The sequence below is a fragment of the Podarcis erhardii genome (assembly GCF_964252035.2).
Source record: "Podarcis erhardii genome assembly, chromosome: 4".
Lineage (NCBI taxonomy): Eukaryota > Metazoa > Chordata > Lepidosauria > Squamata > Lacertidae > Podarcis > Podarcis erhardii.
The window spans coordinates 47,379,288-47,398,769 of NC_138508.1; the positions used below are offsets into that span (position 1 = coordinate 47,379,288).

The 19,482-nt window shown below is 38.6% G+C and overlaps 1 protein-coding gene across 22 annotated transcripts in view; it reads right to left on the bottom strand.

Annotated features, from left to right (window-relative positions):
* Positions 1–19,482, bottom strand: part of ROBO2 (roundabout guidance receptor 2) — an 830,881-nt gene that overhangs the window by 139,384 nt on the left and 672,015 nt on the right. For 15 of the 22 annotated variants that reach the window (XM_081858428.1, XM_081858420.1, XM_081858422.1 and 12 more), the window contains 2 exons: positions 7,087–7,214; positions 759–770 (listed from right to left, as the gene is read on the bottom strand). In XM_081858428.1, coding sequence (XP_081714554.1) covers positions 759–770; positions 7,087–7,214 — 140 coding nt within the window. The remainder of the gene's footprint in view (positions 1–758; positions 771–7,086; positions 7,215–19,482) is intronic. The other 7 variants (XM_081858429.1, XM_081858421.1, XM_081858427.1 and 4 more) reach the window with 1 other exon arrangement.

Below are 19,482 nucleotides of genomic sequence, written 5' to 3' on the forward strand. Positions count from 1 at the left end.
TGTATGCTCACCTAGAAGTTACGCTTCCACTGAACATCAGATGTAGGACACTTGCGTAACCCAGGCACTTCAGATACAAATTTAGTGCTCCATCAGAAAATAAAATCAAAATTGACAGTGATTCTGTAATATTAATGGTACTTAATTCAATTCTGTATAAATATTTTTCCAACAGTAGTAACAAATTATTTTATTTTAGAGATCATATGGAAAACATAGACGCAGAACTTTCAGACCTTTTTATGCAAGGAAAATAAATACAAAATTGAAGGCATTTATCTAAACCCCACTTATGATTGTTCATTTCATAGCTTTCAGTGGGCTAGACAGGCTCTTGAAATTATAATCTGGACTTTGGCCATTAGGATACAATTTAAAACATATATAATTACTGACATCAAAACAGAGTGCAGCTTCTTTTTTCAAAACAACAATTGAAATACTTCAATAGATAATGATTCATTTAAAAAGAATCACAATTCACTACACAAAAGCCGTATACCAAACAGAGGACACACAATGATTTGCGTAAGTAGGAACACTGGATGATTAAGGTCTAGGTATTAATCAAGGACAGTCAAGACTAACTGGATAATCAAGGTCCAGAACAGATTCAAAACATTTTCTCTAACACATTGCTTTGCCTATTAGATATGTAGTAGTTAATAACTACTGAAGATAGTCCTACATGGTTAGAAAATGAAAGATGAAGAACTGTATGAAACCATGCTAAAATGGATAGAATGATGATTACTTACCAACAGGGCGAGCTGGAGACATTACAATGGTGTGGTGATAATATAACAAAATTAAAGGAAAAAATAAAGAAAGTTTGTCAGAATGCATGATATGTAATGTTATGCTTTAACTGTGGATACTCAGTTGAACACTAAATTCTCATATATTAGCCATAGTTAAATGCCTCTTGCTGTTATTTAAGTTGCAGTTATCAGAAGCTTTTTGTTCCTGCATAGGATTTGATTTTTTAAAAGTAAAGTAAAGCTAGCTGTCTGGAATCAATCATATGAGCAACACTTTTGATAGGTTCATATGCCATCATCAAATGCCATTGCTAATGCTTTATTGAAGTAAAGTAGTTCTACATTAGCCCAAACTTTTAGACCCTGATGAATACATCATCGAAAACCATAGACTGGCAAATGTCAATCCAATAAAAGAGAAGCATCACTGTATGATTTAAATACCAATTGAGTTTTAAGCATGGCTGATCAGGACTGCAGTACAGGCCGGAGAAAAGCCCAAGGCACCATTTTTCCTCATTCAGTAATAGACACAAAGGATCATACTACATCCCTTTTCCAATCGTTGACAGACCTGATGAAAATATAACATTACTCCCAATGGCCATAGGAATTTCAACTCAGATGTCCCAAATTGCTGCTTAGATAATTTCTAGTTTCTTTTAAAAATGTGGGAATGATCGACAAATTATTTCTGCTTCAGACTGATACTAAGATTGAAAGTAGTTGCTTCAACAAATGATTTCATTCTAGCAGAATACTGTCATTACATTAGAGTTGTTGGGGGTGAGTGGGATCTGTCACACCTGCTTTTACTCAACATATTTTAAGGAAGAGTTCAGAGGTACACTGGGTATTTTTGGTAGGTTAAATATAGGAGAGAGGAAACAGACGTAATGTTACTAACCAAATTAGTAAAGTTATATTGTTAACTGCTCCCCCCCCCAATTTAACTTTGTTAGATTTAGGCAGCAATCCGATAGTCAGTGCTTACCTTTAAGTACCTTCTACTGAGTAGACATGTATAGAATATGCCTGTAAGAGGCCCAAGTCAGACTTTTGGAACTTAATATGTTGTGACATCTTTTGAATATAATAATTTTATTTATTGTTATATTCTGTGCTTTTTTCGGGGACGATGACACAGGGGTACACATACCCCTAAACGTTTTGTGAATCTTTGTATTTTTGTCCATTTACTGTATTTATTTTTCCAGATTTGAACTATAAAATGATGATTTTCTTGAGTCAAAATGAGAGTACCCCTAAACTGGTTTTTTTTGGGGGGGAAGCACTGGTTATATTTATATCTTTTATTTCCCTCATTCCCCATTATACTATCACTATATTTTTCCCTAAATGCCCAAGGAAGAAATTTATAGCTACTTCTGAGAGATGGAGGAGGGGAATTAGAGTAATCTGCCACTCCCTGCACCCTGCAGACTTACGAGTTGACTCTGCTTAGAGGTATTTCCACCAGCTGCTGGAGAGACCAGGAGAGCATTGGGAATGAGGTGATAGTAGAGACAAATTGGCCTGAACTGTGGGCTGATTTGTGGACTCCTTGGTCCCTAGAGCCATACATTCAGAACTAATGGGGCCTAGCAGGGTGCCATTGACAGGTCAACCCAAGGGGGAAACACCAAAGAGAATGTCATCTTGGGAGTTATGATGGGGACAACGACAGAGAGTGTACCACCCCTTTACATTAGTTAAAGGGATCACACATGACAGAGGGTCATCCAACCTCTGCTTAAAAACCTCCAAGGAAGGAAAGTCCATCACTTCTTTTGGGAGTCTGTTCCACTGCTGAACATCTACCATCAGGAAGTGTGAAACAGTTGTGAAAAAGACAAATTCTTTCCTAGGGATCATTATGAAAGGAACTGAAAATAAAACTGCCAATATCACAATGCTGTCATACAACTCTATGGCGGAAACAGATTTGGAATACCTTCTATACAGTTCTGCTTGCCATATCTCAAAAAGGATATTGTAGAGTTGAAAAAAAGGCTCGGGGAGGGCAAAAAAATGATCAAGGGGAAAGCAACTTCCCTGGGAGGAAAAGGGAGTTATGCATGGCAAAGTTATGCATGGCAATGAGAATACGAATGAAGAAAAGTTTTTATTTCTCTCTCTGAATATTAGATGAATCAGGACAGATAAAAGGAAAGTATTTCTTCATTCTTAAAAAGAGAATTAGACAAATTCATGGAGGATAAGGCTATCAGTGGCTACTACGCACAATGGCTATGCTCTGCCTCCACAGTTGCAGATAGTATGCTTCTGAAACCACAGGATGGGAGAATGCTCCTACATTTTTCCCATGGGCATCTGGTTGGCCACAGTGAGAACCGGATGCTGGGACAAGATGGGTCATTGGACTGATCCAGCTGGTTTTTCCTATGCTATTCTCATTAATAGTCGAGGGTTCCTATACCCTATTTAGCTTTAAAAAGAAAAGAAAAAAATCCTAGCTTGGCTTTCAAGGATTGCCTTTTATCTGCTAACGTTTGTCAGCAAAATGGAAATCTTTATGCCAAAGCTGCATATAGAAAACACAGTCCTTCCAAAAACTGTATTCCCTGTTTCAGCCTCTGCTGTCTACTGGAACAAATACTAGGTTTTGAGGACAGCAGGCTAAAAGCAAGTATTTATTTATCACCCTTGGTGTTAAGTTGTGGGTGAACATATCAGACGACACAGCAATTCTTCAAACAGCTCTTCTTTATTCACAGGCAGAACAGAACTGAACTGAAGGGTTCAGCCAGCCTGCTTATATAGAGCTCCACTAGAATGCAACAGTAACCATTTTCTATAACTATCCAATCACTGAACATCACTTTCGATCCCATATTTGCATATGTGGACCTGAACTATCTACAGTATCCCCCTGCTGGCCCAGGGTGAGAACTTCAGTACATAACACTTGGTGAACTCAAACACAACTACCAGCAGGTACAGGATATCCTGAGCACAGCAAGTAGGTCAGAGAGTGAACAGTTGCTGGAAGCCCCTTATACAGGACATCAATAAATTCCATCACCAGAGTCAGAAGTTTTGCAGGTGACTGTCATTTCGTAAGTTTATAGGAAGTTGTATGTCTTTTTTCCTCTATTCATTGGCTCTTTGAATAAGTGGTTCATCTTACATTGATACAGGATCATTAGTAAAGATGAGGGTAAAACATGGATAAAATGGCGAGAGGGGGGACAGTATATGAATGCAGAGTTAGTAAGGCTGCTCATGAAAAATATTTCATACTTATGCATTATTGGAACAACATTATTGGGTGAGCAGGCAATGAAGCGTAGCTGACAGGGGCAGAAATACTACATAAGTAAAATGCCTGGTCTCATTGAAGCCAATCAATACGAGACAGCAATTCTATGCTCATTTACTTAGGAATAAGTTCAACTGAATATACCAGAATTTATTCTAAAAGTAAATAAGCATAATACGAGGTTAGTGGAAGAAGGCACACCACCACAGTCCCCCCTTTTAAAAAGTGTCCTAGAGACTGAAAGTTCAAATCATTATATTATATACACAAGGAATATTATTTTTGTTAGAGCCATAAAAACAATGGGGGTTTGACAATGCAGCTTTATATGCAAAATTTCCAGTCTCCTGACTTCAAACATTATATTTCTTGGCTTTTTAAATGTTCTTTTATATATCTGATGTTCAACATATACTTGCAATGCAGTGTCTTCCATTGTACTGAATAAACACTCTGCCTATGGTTAGTTAAATTAGAAAGGGTGGGGTGGGGGGAGAAAGATAATGAGATATCTTCTTTCATGTAGGAAAATCAATTAAATTATATATTTTCTTTTTTCACCTTAATTTGCTCAAGTTCAGGCTCCAGTGAGTTCAACAGATTCCTCCTTGTCCGCTTTGTTCAACTCACTACTCATATAACTATGCTAAGCTTCAGCCTAAAGAAATTGTTGGTCTCTCCAACATGTGCCCTGGCTGATATTATGAGGAAATATGAAGTGTGGAGCTGACTAGTGTAGTGACTAGTTTTCTTATTTCCACAAAAAAAGGAAGGAATGGGCATGATGCTATTTTCTCCGGAATGAAAATCTATTGCCTGCTTTTCTCAAATTACAAAATGGCAATCTATACATAAAACATAGTTTGTACATGAACATGTTTTGCAGCTTAAAACAAAAACTTATTATCTAAAGTGAGTATTAATAGTAATATTTTAGCAGCTGGATTACCACAAAACCTCTCTCTTTTATCAAATCTGGACAACTCCTCTCCCTCACTGCCTGCAAAGCCACTAGGTTAACTTCCCCCCCTTTTTTGTTCCAGATTCATCAAATCAAACTGAACTGTGTCTATGTATTAAATGATGGAAATGGAAACTGGCGTTTCAGGTCAGTTGACCTCTGTTCTAATAAAGCAATCCATAGAGACTTTGATCATCTGATTTAATGCGTATGAAGGAGAAGGAACATTGATAAAGCTAAAACCTTTCACAGCTCTACTGAACCTTCAGAACGCGCTGCTAAATTGTGAAATAGTGTCTGAGTGATATCCATCCATCCATGGATAAGGGTATATCTAACAAACACACAAACAGATACACACAACTTATTATAATATATATTACAGGTATATTTATATGCTGCCTATAAATATTTAGATTAGTGTTTCCATATTGGATTTACATCACTGATAGTCTTAATACTGTTGATATTTTGACACTGCTGAGGACATATATCCATGTGCCTTATGATTTTGCAAATGCTTCAACATGTGTGCAGGTTTCAGGAAACTGTACTGAATCTCCAGACCATTGTAATATTAGTGTGCTGGTAGATCCTGGAAGGAAATAATAGTTCACCCCAACTGGATTCATCCTCTGGATTTAAACAGTACATCTCCCAAAGAAGTTCACACCTGGCTATGTAAAGCAAGGCAATCAGAACCAGGCAAACATCTGCGCTAAGTGGAACTTACAGACAGCAAGACTTGAGAGCAAGTTATTTGTTGATCTACAGTCTGTTGCCCAATGGGGACACCCTTTGGCCTCCAAAAGGATATGTATTTGGTGTTCCCCAATATATCTCAATTCTCCCACACACACCCTTTTTCTTTCTCTCTAGCATGAAAATTTACCATTTTTTCTGTAGCCTGCTATCACGATTCTCCCTTTTTCTAAACCAGTGGTGGGGAACTGGATCTCCCCTACCATTCCATGGGCCAAATCTGAAAGGTGGGAAGGGCGACTCACCCATCAATCACATGTTGTCACAATGACATCAGGTGATGTGGTGTTTTGAAGCAGAGCTTCAAAGCACAGCACATTGCTCTTTGCAATTACAGGGCACCTTTAAAATCTGCAGCATTATGGCATCTCTTGAATGTACATGCTCACGCACATACACTTCTCCCTTAAGCTAAATCAATTTCTCCCTTTCTTCATCTTAGATTTTCTATTCTGGCATAGAAAAGAACTTTAGATTTTTGTCTGAAGAGATTTCCATGGCTTATAAGGTTAGAATAATGTGCAATGTACTAGTTTGAGCATCTGTTCACTATGTTAATTCTTCCTAATACAACTCCTAAGCCAACAATTAACAACGAATACTGGGAAGTACGTGTGTTTTTGTGTTTTCCACTTTAATACTTTTTTCTGCTTTTCATGATGTGTGAAAGGTAAGAAACACAACTTTCTACATGCAAGTTAACTAGAAAGGATAATTATTACAAAACTGTTCTTTGCACCCTTACATTGTGAACTCTGTGCATATTGGAATCACCACAGAGAGCAAAGAACAAACAGAGTATAAACCCAAAGAGTTGGATCTCAACTTGTGTCACACTTGGAGCAGACCTTTAAGATCAATGGGACTTAACTTAGGCACTAACTTAGGAGCTTTAGCTTTCTGGTAGAGCACACAATTTGCACGTTCCATGTTCCACCTTTTGCATGATGAGTTAATATATATATATATTGTACAGAGAAATACCCTGCTTCAGATTTTGGAGAGCTGCTGTTAATTAAGCAGAGTACTGGGGTACTGGGCTAGAGGGCTATTTGTTTTACTCAATAATGCACCTCCTTAGCATCCCGATGACTATTCTAACAACAATCTTTAATCAATTAATGACTAACGGCAGTAGAAAGGATATTTTTTTAAATAAATAAACTCTTACAAAATTATATACAAGAAAAAGCTGTTTTTAAATATATATATTTGAAATCTAGCCGCAATTATTTTGATTCAAAATCATTGTATTTGCACCATTTTAGAAAACAGAACCACACTATATTGCAGTCCCTTTCCCATAACCCAACACTTACCTCGAACAGTTAGTGTAGCAGAGGCTTCAACTTTTCCAACTCTGTTCTCCGCTATGCATGTATAGGTCCCCTCATCTGTGCTCATTGCCTTTTTAATACGCAAGGTGTAGTCATCTTTGATGTCGTATCTGCATTTGAAACAGAGAAGATGAAAATCACTGTTCGGCTTAATGTCTTACCTGGAATATACCATCCTTATTCTATCTTGGATATATCTCTGGAACATAATTTATTATGTGGAATTAGATAATTCCACTGAACATTAATCTTCATGACACTTTTATTGCACCATGCATTACTTAAAAACTTTACAGCCATAAAATTAGTATTGCTATGTTCATGTGGTATCAAGGCTTTATTAATAATATCAGTCACTCTGCCCTTGATCTGGAGCACTATGATAAAATAGAGCTAACACGCATCAGTTATCAATATATGACATTCCAGGTTTACCCTGAATCTAAGTACATTACTGCACGTTTCACTTCTGGCCTTTAAAATGTTTCATCTCCATAGTAAACTGCTAACAAAGTTGACAGTATCTTTTCTGGTGTGGGGAATATACTGATTTAAACTAACATAGTAAATAAAAAATATGTAGGGAAAGCCATAGTCAGCAGTAAAGAATCTGCTTTGTATGCAGAAGGTCCCAGGTTCAATGCCAGGCATCTCTAGCTAAGGTTGGGAATATCCTCTATAAGAACACAAGACAAGGCTGCTGGATCAGGCTGAGAGTCCACCTAGTCCAGCATCCTGTTCTCACAGTGGCCAACCAGATGCCTGCGGGAAAAACCCTTAGGCAGGAATCAAGCACAAGAGCACTCTCCCTTCCTGTGGTTCCAGCAACTGGCATTCAGAAGCATTACTGCCTCCAGCTGTGGAGACGGAGCATAGCCATTATTGGACTTTGCCTTCATCAGACTGTTCTTTTTGTTCTTCAGTCCCTTTTCTCTGCTTATACCAAGAACTCTGTACTTTCCAATATAATGGGAGCTGGGGACACAAGACGAGAGAATTGGCAAATTAGAAGGGAGAGTTCTTAACTCTCTCTCATCTCCAATTTGTACATTCATGGTTTCCTCTGACTTTGCAACAAGGCTGGGGAATCTACACGGGAGAAAGAGGTCAACATGAGCAGTGCCTCTCAGGGAGAAAGTGGTCTACAAGTGCCTCTCTGCTTCTGCACTGATGTGAGAGAAACACGGGGAAACCTGTCCTTCTGCCCTGAAACTTTATTTTTGTTTTGCAGGTAGGTACAGTTTCAAGTAAGTTTAATGTTAAATAGTGTTTTTTAATGGTTAGTGAGGAAACTTCTCACTGGCAGGTACCAGAGCTAGAAACAATACAAGAAGCTGCCATGAATTAAGTAATTTGCCATTCTGATTGGCACTCATCAACAGGAAAAACCTTACTATGTTCATTAGACTAGGCACAAGAGCAGCAAATGGAAGTATCAAATTTCCAGAAACTGTTGATATGCTATTGTCAGAGGTTATAATTAGTATTGCTATTTTTTTTTAAAAATATATTTTTTTCATAGAGAGCAAGCAGTGAAAATCAGGACCTAAATTATTTCCTTTAGTTTTCTTTAATGTTAAGACTGACTACAGTGGAATTGAAAATACAGAGGCAAAAATCTAAATCTGCAGATCACAATAAAGCTTGGCCATTTCATATCTGAAGAACAATTCCCACCCTTCTAAGAGTACAGAAAGGTGGCTAGCATATACCTAGACAGTCAAAAGGGTATAACTGACTTGAACTTTAATGCAGACAATCTTGGATACAATTCTGACAATCAGCTTTGGGCTGCAGCTGACTCATTCCCACTTCATCTCACTGATGTACTGGTTCTGGCATGCCAGCCAGCTGCCTTGTAAACCTCAGCAGACTTCATGTTCGCACCTATCAATCATGCAATTGTGTAGAGACTGATGGGTGTACAAGTTATTTATGTAGCATGCCAGGACAGAGAGTTAGCCACAATGATAATCTTGAGTACCAGTATGGAGATTATAGAGTAAATGTGCCCTTAGAGTGGTCAAATCAGCAGCTATTTTGAGAAGGAACACCAACTCATTGCATTCTAGCCTGCAAATTATCAGTGGGTTTCTAGACCACCCTGAAAAAGGCATGCTATCTAACAAGCAGCCAGTGTATAGCAAGGCTCGTGAGATATTGCAACCATCTGTTCTCCTAAAGAATTGATGTAGTGCCCCATAGTCATCTGTTCTACTCACACTGCCCACACAAGTCATCATGGTTCACTGATAATCTATGACAGGTGAAGCAAGAAAATAAGAGGTTGGAAGTTAATTGGCTCTGAATATGCTGTGCAAAGGAATAATGTGAAATGGAAAGTTACATTTACGTATTTAAGTGACTTGTAGGGAAAGAAAATGAAAGACATGTTGAGTTTAGCTTCTCTAGGTAAAATACCATAATCCAATCGACCTTTATGGTACATTCAGTATAGGCGCTGATTGTAGTCTGAACCATATAACCAACTTGTCATATGACAACCATATGATAGCCCTTGTTGGAAGCCCTTGTTGTAATGAACTGGCCCTTTAAACTCAGCCAATTGGTTGGCAGTTTGAGATCATTGTCTGCATGTGAGAACTCATTCAGAGGTGGAACTAGCACCACATATTACCACAGACATCTTGGCATATTCTGTGGTTACTTCATGGGGGGGGTGTAGTATAGAATTTGCTCCACACACAAGCAAATGAAAGCTCAAAAGTACGTACCTACTAGCCGTTGTGCTTCTTGTTTCACCAACAAACTTTTCAAAAAAGTATGATGTATCTGATCACCTCCTTACATTAGCACTAGTAAAGACCACATTAACACTAGTGAGGACCATTGATATTAACCACTATTATTGTTGCTGTATCTTTCTCCTACTCTTCTTTCAAGGAGCTCAAAGCAGTGTAAACAGAAACTAACAAGAGCTCTAGAAAAGCAAATTTGATCACGAGAACAGCAAGAACTGAATTCTGATCACATCTCTCTCACATTTCTTTTTCTTGTGTCCTTACAGTATTTCTACCCCTCTATAGATTGGCTTACACTCAGCAAAAGAAATGTCAAAAATATCTTAAAATGTGTAGTTGTAAGAAGCAATTGTTAATGCCATATACAGTTATTCCTTTTCTGAAGTAATAGCTACAGATAGTCTGCTTTTCATTAAGCAGAGGGGAAAGCATACATGAGAACAGATGAAAAAACATTACTGGTTAGGAAATTCTTAAAGAAATAGGGTGATTTTGATTTTGAAATTTGACAGTCTCTGGCTCTTATGAATGTAGTCTTTGTTGCTGGTTTGATTAACGACAGTTGTACAATAGTGTGCTGACAGTCCCTGCCATTGAGACACATTTCCCCCCCAGATATGAAGCACTGCTGAAAAATGCAACCCAATCAGATTTGGCCCCTGGACAACATGTGCTATCATCACTGTACCGTGAATTGAGATTGATTGGTAACCAGCTGTGACAAAGTGGGGGGAAAAGAGCTTTGTATTTTTCTTGGAGGAAGAACTAGAAAACTTAATTGTGTCAAAACCATTACCATCTGTAGGTGAAATAATGATTAAAATAAAACAAGTTAATCTACAATATCTAAATTTAGCTTAGATACAAAAATCCTTGCTTCATACTATTACAAAGCAGTGGATTTTCAAAGTCTAAATTGTCTTCATATTTTTGGTATGTATTTCTGATCCCATCACAGTGAGTGGCACCTTGAGCCTATATCCTGACGGCCCATTTTTCTGTGTCATTATAAATATAATAAAGTAGCAGTTCTGCACTCACTTCCTTGGGAGTATGCCCCATTGAACTCAACAGAACTTACTAAGCTGCTGCCTGAGTGCTGGAAGAAAGAACTCCCTGCTGCAAGGCCCATTTCCACCTGGCCTAGGAGGTGGAGCCCACACTCACCCTGAACAGCTAAAAGGCTCTGGGAGGCCAGAGGGACACTGCTGGAATAACTCTTGGGTTGGGACAACTGGCTACAATGCTTTAAATGGTTCTAATTTTAGTTCCTCTGTTTCATTTTTGTCAGGTTGGTGTTGGTTAAATGTTTAGTTGGGGTTGGCTGTTCCTTTAATTTGGGTATAACTGTAAACTGTTTATTATTGTTGTTTTGTGTTTTGTTTTGTTTTATTGGTTTGTTTCTTGCTTGTATAGGATATCTTGTTTTTTTAGTGTTTGATGTTTTGTTGTGTTTTATATGTTGTAAGCTGCCCAGAGTGGCTGGGGAAACCCAGCCAAAGGGGCAGGATATAAATAAAAAATTAGTAGCAGTAGTAGTAGTATATGTATAGATAGCACTATAAATAAATGAATTGTAATATGTTTAAATACCCCATAGAAATTAGGAAACAGTACCACAAAGATTCAGAATTCAGTGTTTCTAGTATGGTTTGTGCAGTTCTGACAATAGCAAAAAGGTATGGGACAGGAACAAGAAATAAACATGTTATCATATAGGATGTCAGGTTTGTTCTTTAGCAAGTGGGGCTTGTGTTCTGCACTCTTGAAATATGCACGACCAGATGGGATTGGTTCCACTTGGGAGCTCCAAGTTGAGCTGAACCCTGACAAAAGAAAGGGATTATAATCAGAGCTGATCAGCTTTCCAGAACTCCAGAGTACTGTAGCTGATTCCTGCTGAAAGTGTGGCTTGGGGACAGTGACAATCAGCAGACCAGTGTTGACTTTAAGTACCACATGGATCAGCTGGTATCTTCCTTTGCAGCATGGCTTGAACTCAGCTATAACAGTCTTTCATTTAAGCAGCCTATCATTAATACTTCAATCAGTTGTACCAAATGGTTGTGCAAACAGAAGGCAGCTTGTGCAGTCAGATTTTCCCCTTCACTCACATTCTTTCCCTGATTCCTCTGTCTTGCCTAATAGTGCATGCCAAAGGCTCCAGGGGAAAACCACATGGCATGGGGGAGAGGGACAGCCCTATGTAGCATATGTTGCAGAACTTGGAAAGGGCATTTTAAAAAGGAACCTGTTCCAGTTCAACATGTTCAAAAAGGAACCTATTCTTTTTTTTTTTTTTTTTTTTTTTTTGCAGAGGTGGTCAATTTCACCTTTATTTTTTTTTTTTTTTTATAAATATTTATTAAGGTTTTTTTTAAAATATAAATGCACACATAAAACAATCTTACTTTTATAACAACAAATTCTTCACTTCTTTGGACTCCCTCACGTCCCCCTCTCCCATTTACATCATTAAAAAAAATTTTTCCAAACAAATTATCAACTTGTTTACAATCTCATGTCCACACATTCCAATATGATTTAACACTTTTTCCAATAAAATTTTTATATTTTCTTTAGTCTCACTTATCATCAAATTTAAATCTAGTTTAGTGGTGGCCAGTTTTTTATAATCTAGCATCCTTCTTAACATTCAAACAAATTACAATGTTTTTGTAGATACATCTTGAATTTCTCCCAGTCTTCCTCCATCTTTTCTTCTCCCAGATCTCGGATTCTGCCAGTCATCTCGGCCAGTTGCATATAGTCCATCAGCTGCATCTGCCACTCTTCCAGTGTGGGTAAATCTTGAGTTTTCCAATTTTTTGCGATGAGAATCCTTGCTGCCGTTGTTGCATACATGAAAAATGTTCGATCCTTCTTTAACACCTTCTGGCCGACAATACCCAGAAGGAAGGCCTCTGGTTTCTTAGTGAAGGTATACTTAAATACCTTTTTCAGCTCATTGTATATCATTTCCCAGAAGGCCTTCACCTTAGGGCATGTCCACCAGAGGTGGAAGAATGTTCCTTCATTTTCTTTACATTTCCAACATTTATTGTCAGACGAATGGTATATTTTGGCAAGTTTAACTGGGGTCATGTACCATCTATATATCATTTTCATAACATTTTCCTTCAGAGCATTACATGCAGTGAAGTTCAACCCAGTGGTCCACAACCTTTCCCAGTCCTCAAACATAATGTTATGCCCAATATCCTGTGCCCATTTTATCATAGCCGATTTAACCATTTCGTCTTGTGTGTTCCATTTTAGCAGCAAGTTATACATTCTAGATAGTACCTTGGTTTTGGGTTCTAACAATTCTGTTTCTAACTTCGATTTCTCCACCTGGAACCCTAACTTTTTGTCATTTTTAAAAACTTCTTTAATCTGAGCATAATGTAACCAGTCTCGCACCTTATCCTTCATTTTCTCCAAACTCTGCAATTTCCAATTGTCTCCATCTTTTTCTAATAATTCCCAATATTTTGGCCATTTGGCCTCCATATTGGGTCTTTTTCGGGCCTTAGCCTCCAGAGGTGAGAGCCACCTTGGAGTTTTGTTTTCCAATAAGTCTTTATATTTCGTCCAGACATTGAACAGTGCTTTCCTGACAATATGGTTCTTAAAGGCCTTATTGATCTTAACTTTGTCATACCATAAGTATGCATGCCAACCAAAAGCATTGTTAAAACCTTCCAAATCCAGCACGTCAGTGTCTTCGAGAAGTAGCCAATCTTTTAGCCAGCAGAAAGCTGCGGCTTCATAGTACAACTTTAAGTCTGGCAGGGCAAAGCCACCTCTTTCTTTCGCATCTGTTAATATCTTAAACTTAATTCTGGGCTTTTTGCCCTGCCAGACAAATTTAGATATATCTTTCTGCCACTTCCGGAAGCACTCCGTTTTGTCCACAATCTGTAATGTTTGAAACAAAAACAACATTTTTGGCAATACATTCATCTTAATAGCAGCAATTCGGCCTAACAAAGAAAGCTTCAATTTTGTCCAACTATCCAAGTCTCTCTTAATTTCAGACAAAAAGGAACCTATTCTAGTTCATGTTCGTCCTTTTACAAAATGAGCTCGTTCCACTCGTGTTCCAGTTATCCAAATTATGCTCCCCCCCCCCCAGGCCTTCAGCATTCGCAATGTTACAAACTGTGGTATAAAATATACTTAAGAAGACTAACAAATCATCAAAACATACACACAGTGGAATGTTGTGAGGATACAGATTTAGTGGGCGTGGGCAGAAGTTATATTGTGCAAGTGGTCATTCAACTTCGTTGAAGCACGACCATGTTGTTTGCAAAATATGGCAAAAGAGGGAATTCACCTCTCTTATGTGAAGATATAACACACAAAACTGCATGTTAACTGAGTTGGCCGGAAGTAAAGTGGTGGTTTGTGTAAAAATAAATAAATCTGCATTTGTTTTTATGGAGATGTCATTGAGGGGCCTGATCCTGGGGCTCCACAGGAAAACAGATGGGGCTTTGGATCCAAGGCTGCTTCTTACCCACACTTCCCCTGAGTCTACTACTCATGGTAGCTCTACATCCATAGAGCTTCTGCAGTATAGGGTATGTTCCTTTGTGGAGTGGAGGTGTTCCTCCTGACAGCAGAACTTATCTCTATGAGAGTAGAGTCACCTTTGCCTCATCCTACCCACCTTCAGCCAGCAGCTCTTGAGATTGCTTTTTAAGCCTCTAAATTCCTATTTGAGTGGTGAGGTCATTGCCAAGTAGTAGCAACCTTATCAAGACTTTTATTTATTTAGTTGCTGGTCTCTTTACCAAAAGAATAGTAGTGTTCATAAACTGTTAAAGCTGCCAGATGAGATTTATGAATGCGCCAACCAAGTATATTCCCTTTTTTGTACTTAAATTAGTTTATTTCTTGTTGTTATAAGACACAATAAAGTATAAGCAATATCCATCATGCCCTAACCAATTATAGCGGTTACCCTGCAAAGGTTAAGAAGTTTCAACACTTGCTATCATTACACTACATATTTTGATAGAACTTCTGGTATATTTTGACTGAAAACCTTATTGGTTGCTAGTAGAAATTAAAGCATATTCAAAGCAGTTGGACTTTTCCAATGCAAAACATATTCAAAACAGTTGGACTTTTGGGGTGTAAGTGGGTGTAAGTAAGAGAGTTTACAATTTCTTGGAGTGGAGTGGAATGTGTGTGTGTGTAATCTAAAAATCAACTGTTACACTTATTGCGCAACATTGCCTGAAGTTCCAAAGACACACTTGGAAAGTGTTGGATGAAAGCTGACTTTCTCAGCTTGAAAGCAAGAGATTATATGTCTTCTATACATTTTTAATAATGCCTAAAATTATGTACAACCAAACTAAAACATTTTATTGCAGTGTTCAAAGATGAGCAAGCAAATGCAATGGTCATAAACATTGTTAATAAAAAGTGAAAAGCATTGATGGATAATATGGTAAAAACTATTATATTAAAAATAAGGAAAGCTAGAAAGGAGTAGAAAGATAGCAAACCACCACTATACAGTTGTTTTGAAACACTACATAAAATAATTTGCCATATAATAGTTGGTATCAACCATCATCTTCACTGGCATTGACAACTAAGATAACATAAAAGTAAATCCAGTAGAAACTGAACCATTCTTTCCATCATTTTAGCAGAATGGAAAGAATAGTTGCTCTTTGTATCAGAGTTGAGGCACATTTATCCGACAGCTTGTATTACCTTTTCTGTATTGTAATTCAGCCCTCAAGCACTGGAACGTGAAGACTTAGAGCATCTCAGCATGTAACAAAAATCTCAGCATATAACACAGAAACTGAATTCTCTTTGAAGAAATGAGGAAAACAGAAGATACTGGCCATTTTTTGCTTTTTAAAAATGGAAACATTATCAGAGTTGAACAGCTGGGAACAAGTCAAGGAACAAACATACCTTTTGTTGACTGTTTTGTTTTATTCTGTGTTTTAGCATTAGCTATTATAGTTTTGGAAGTGAAATTAAGTTAAATGTCTTCTAATCTTCATTTTCTACTGACAAAAGATGGATTAGTATATCAGAGGGGAGGTATTCTATCCTAGGCCTTGTAACATTCAGAACGATTATCTCGTTGTAGGGTACTTCTGGAAAGATGCAGATTTCTATGATTATTGAACTTCATAATTAGCAGTTCAGTGCCCAGCTATATATGCACCTCTTCTAGCTAGAAATAAGTTTTAAAAATAAAGGGATGCATTTTTAAGAAGCAGAACATGTGGCAGTAATGTTGTTGGCATCCGTCTGACTCAAGAAACAATGAAGTGCACCTCCAAGGGCGAAGTCAAACCACTGGAGAATCACAGCACCTGCTGTGGCTGTAGAAACTGCTAACTCATAACTGCTGCCTCCTGCCCTGATTTTGCTGTGTTAGCAGCACTGAAGTGCTGCGTCTGGGCAGTGTGTACGGAGGTCCTGGGCTGCCCAGACAGCAAGATCCCTCCTCTTGGCCTTGCTGATGTGGTCCAAAGGAAAGCAGAGCAACACATTTGGCATGTTCCTTGGCTGCAGGAGTTGGCAGAAAGAGGTGTACAATACACCATCCAACCACCTTAGGTATTCCACTCCGGATTTGTGTACGGTTTACTCCTTAGCCTTTTCTTCTCCTGAAGATGTCCCACAAGGCAGCGCTTATGGATTTTTCCTTGGGGTTTATTCCTGGAGCCTCTCTCACAGATGAGTTTAGCCAGAGGGCTGTGGAGGTTTAGGATCATAGTTTTCCTTTCCTACCTTCCTAAGTTGATGAGCCCTATCTGCTCTCATGCCCTCCTACAGAATGTGCAGTAACTGCCTTCTTGATCACTGGACCCAATATTGGTCTCGTCCATTCAATTCACCAGAGCCTGTCTTTGCATGCAAGGGAAGTCCCAGACTCGCCAAAAGTTTGAGACCCATTGGCTACCCTCACCTAGATTAGCCAGCCTGTTGAAACCATTCCCCGACTGTGGCATATCCCATGTTGACAGCTTCTAGGAGTCACAGGTGAGAGCTGAGCGCAGGGTGGGGACCAAAGGTGGACAAACTATCCCAGATGGATGAGGATGTGTCCCCCACCAGAAGTACTATCCCTTCCCTTACACCCTGATAATTTTGTTGTCTAGTTTTTAACAGAAAACTTTGTATTGAAGCTACCTTTAACCTCTCCAGGTGTACATAAGAATAACAATACAGTAGTTTCTCCTTTCATTGATCAGTGGTTCAGATAATCCTTTTGTCTTCCCCATGCCTGTCATAAATGGAATTAATCTTTCCTTGATGGTAGCACAGGAAACAAGAAAGCACAACAGATTTAGGCAGAGATGATACTGAAAGTGCTATGCTTAATACAAGAAATCACCTTTTCCCTCCTGTCCCTTTATTTAAGATGGTTAATTGTTATTAATTAAAATTGAAAATGTGCTGATGTAACCAAGGATTAGATCCCTCATGCCACAGAGAAAAGTCTTCTAATTAATTTGCAATACACATAGGGCTGCATTTAGTTGCAATCTGTGCTGTGATTAACTTGACTAAAGCACATAGCATTATAGTGTGTTATTAACTCATATTTCATTGAAAGGTCATTTTCCCCTTGGTTGTGTCTTGTAGAAGCTTCAGTTAAATACCCAAGCATTTAATGCACAGGATATCAAAGATCCTTTGTTGTGTACACTTAGCATTTTTAAAAAATCAACTCCATAGTTTCTTAACTACCTTTCAAAAGTAATTTGAAAGTGTGAGGTGGATTCTCAGGGCTAATATTGAATAGAAAAGGTATCCATTAGTCCACTAGGATTTTCAATTTAAAAAACCCCCAATCATCTATCACTTTTTGTGGGTTACAAAACATTGCCTTTCGGGTGAGAATTAGTTAGCCCTCGCCTCTGAATGCTGTTTCCTGTTTCCTGCTTCCTACTACTCTACCCTCTTTATCAAGATTCCTAGGTGCTGTGAGAAGAGAGACAGTTCTACCCTGGTCCTGTTATCTCCCACTCAGAAATGGACTGTGGGCTTCTCATTCTCAAAAAGCTTAAGGAACTACAGGGTGAGATCCCATGGTCTGAAATACTAAAAAAATGCTCAAAGAGAAGGAAGTTGAAGGTGGATGGGAGTTTCTTAAAGGTGAAATATTGAAGGTAAAAATGCAGACAATTCTAACAAGAAAGAAAAGGGCATCAAAAGAGGCATCAAAAGAAACTGGTGTGGCTGCAGAAGGCACTTACAGATGATCTGAGATTTAAGAAGGGTGTGTTTAGGAAATGAAAGAAAGGGGAAATAAAAAAGGAGGAGTGTACATGAGTAGCCAATAGATGCAGGAAGGAGGTGAGGCAGGCCAAAACTCATAATGAGGCAGGCAAATGTTGTCCCCATCTTCAAAAAGGAGAAAAAAGAAGACCCAGGTAACTACCAACCAGTCAGCTTGACATCGATACTAGGAAAGGTCCTAGAACAGATAATTAAGCAGTCAGCCTGTGAGCACTTACAGAAGGATGCTGTAACTACTAAGGCCCAGCATGGGTTTCTCAAAAATAAGTCATTCCAGATTAATCTCTTTCATACTTTTGATAGAGTTACAAGCTTGGCAGATCAGGGGAATGCTGTGGATCCAGTGTTTCTTGATTTCATTAAGGCATGATATTCTTGCAAGGAAGCTAGTAAAATATGGGCTGGATAAGTTAACTGTCAGCTGGATTTGTAGCTGGTTGACTGACCAAATCCAAAGAGTGTTCACTAATGGTCCCTCGTCATCCTAGAAAAAAGTAACAAAGGGGGTGCCACAGGGTTTTGTCCTGAGACTGTTGTTGTTCAACGTCTTTATAAATGACTTGGATGAAGGAAATGAGGGGATGCTCATCTAATTAGAGAGGTTTCTAATCCCACAGAAGACTGAATTGGGATTCAAGATAACCTTAACAAGAACTAGGCCCAAAGCACAATAATTAATTTCAATAGGGACAAATGTCAGGGTTCTACACTTAGGCAGGAATAATCAGCTGCACATGTATAAGATGGGGTTGGCGGGGGAGACACCTGGCTTGCCAGTAGTACATGTAAAGGATCTAGGGGTCTTAGCAGACCACAAGCTTAACATGAGTCAACAGTATAATGCAGCAGCAAAAAAGCTAACGTGATTCTAGGCTGCATCAATTAAAAGTATAGTGTCCCCATCAAAGGAGGTAATCGTACCACTCTATTCAGCCTTGGTTAGACCACACCTGGAATACTGTGTCCAGTTGGAGAGGCACAATTTAAGGAATATATTGACAAGCTGGAGTGTGTGTGCAGAGGAGGGTGACCAAGATGATCAAGGGTCTGGAAACCAAGCCTTATGTGGAATGGTTGAGGGAGTTCAACATGTTTAGCTTGGTAAAGAAGAAACTGAGAGGAGATATGATAGCTATCATCAAATAACTAAAGGACTGTTACATGGAAGGTGGAGCAAGCTTATTTTCTCCTGCTCTGGAGGTTACAGCCCGAACCAATGGTTTAAGTTACAAGACAGAAGATTCCAACTAAACACCAGGAAGAGTTTTCTGATGGCAAGAGCTGTTCCACAGTGGAACAGTCTCCCTTGTGAAGGAAGGTG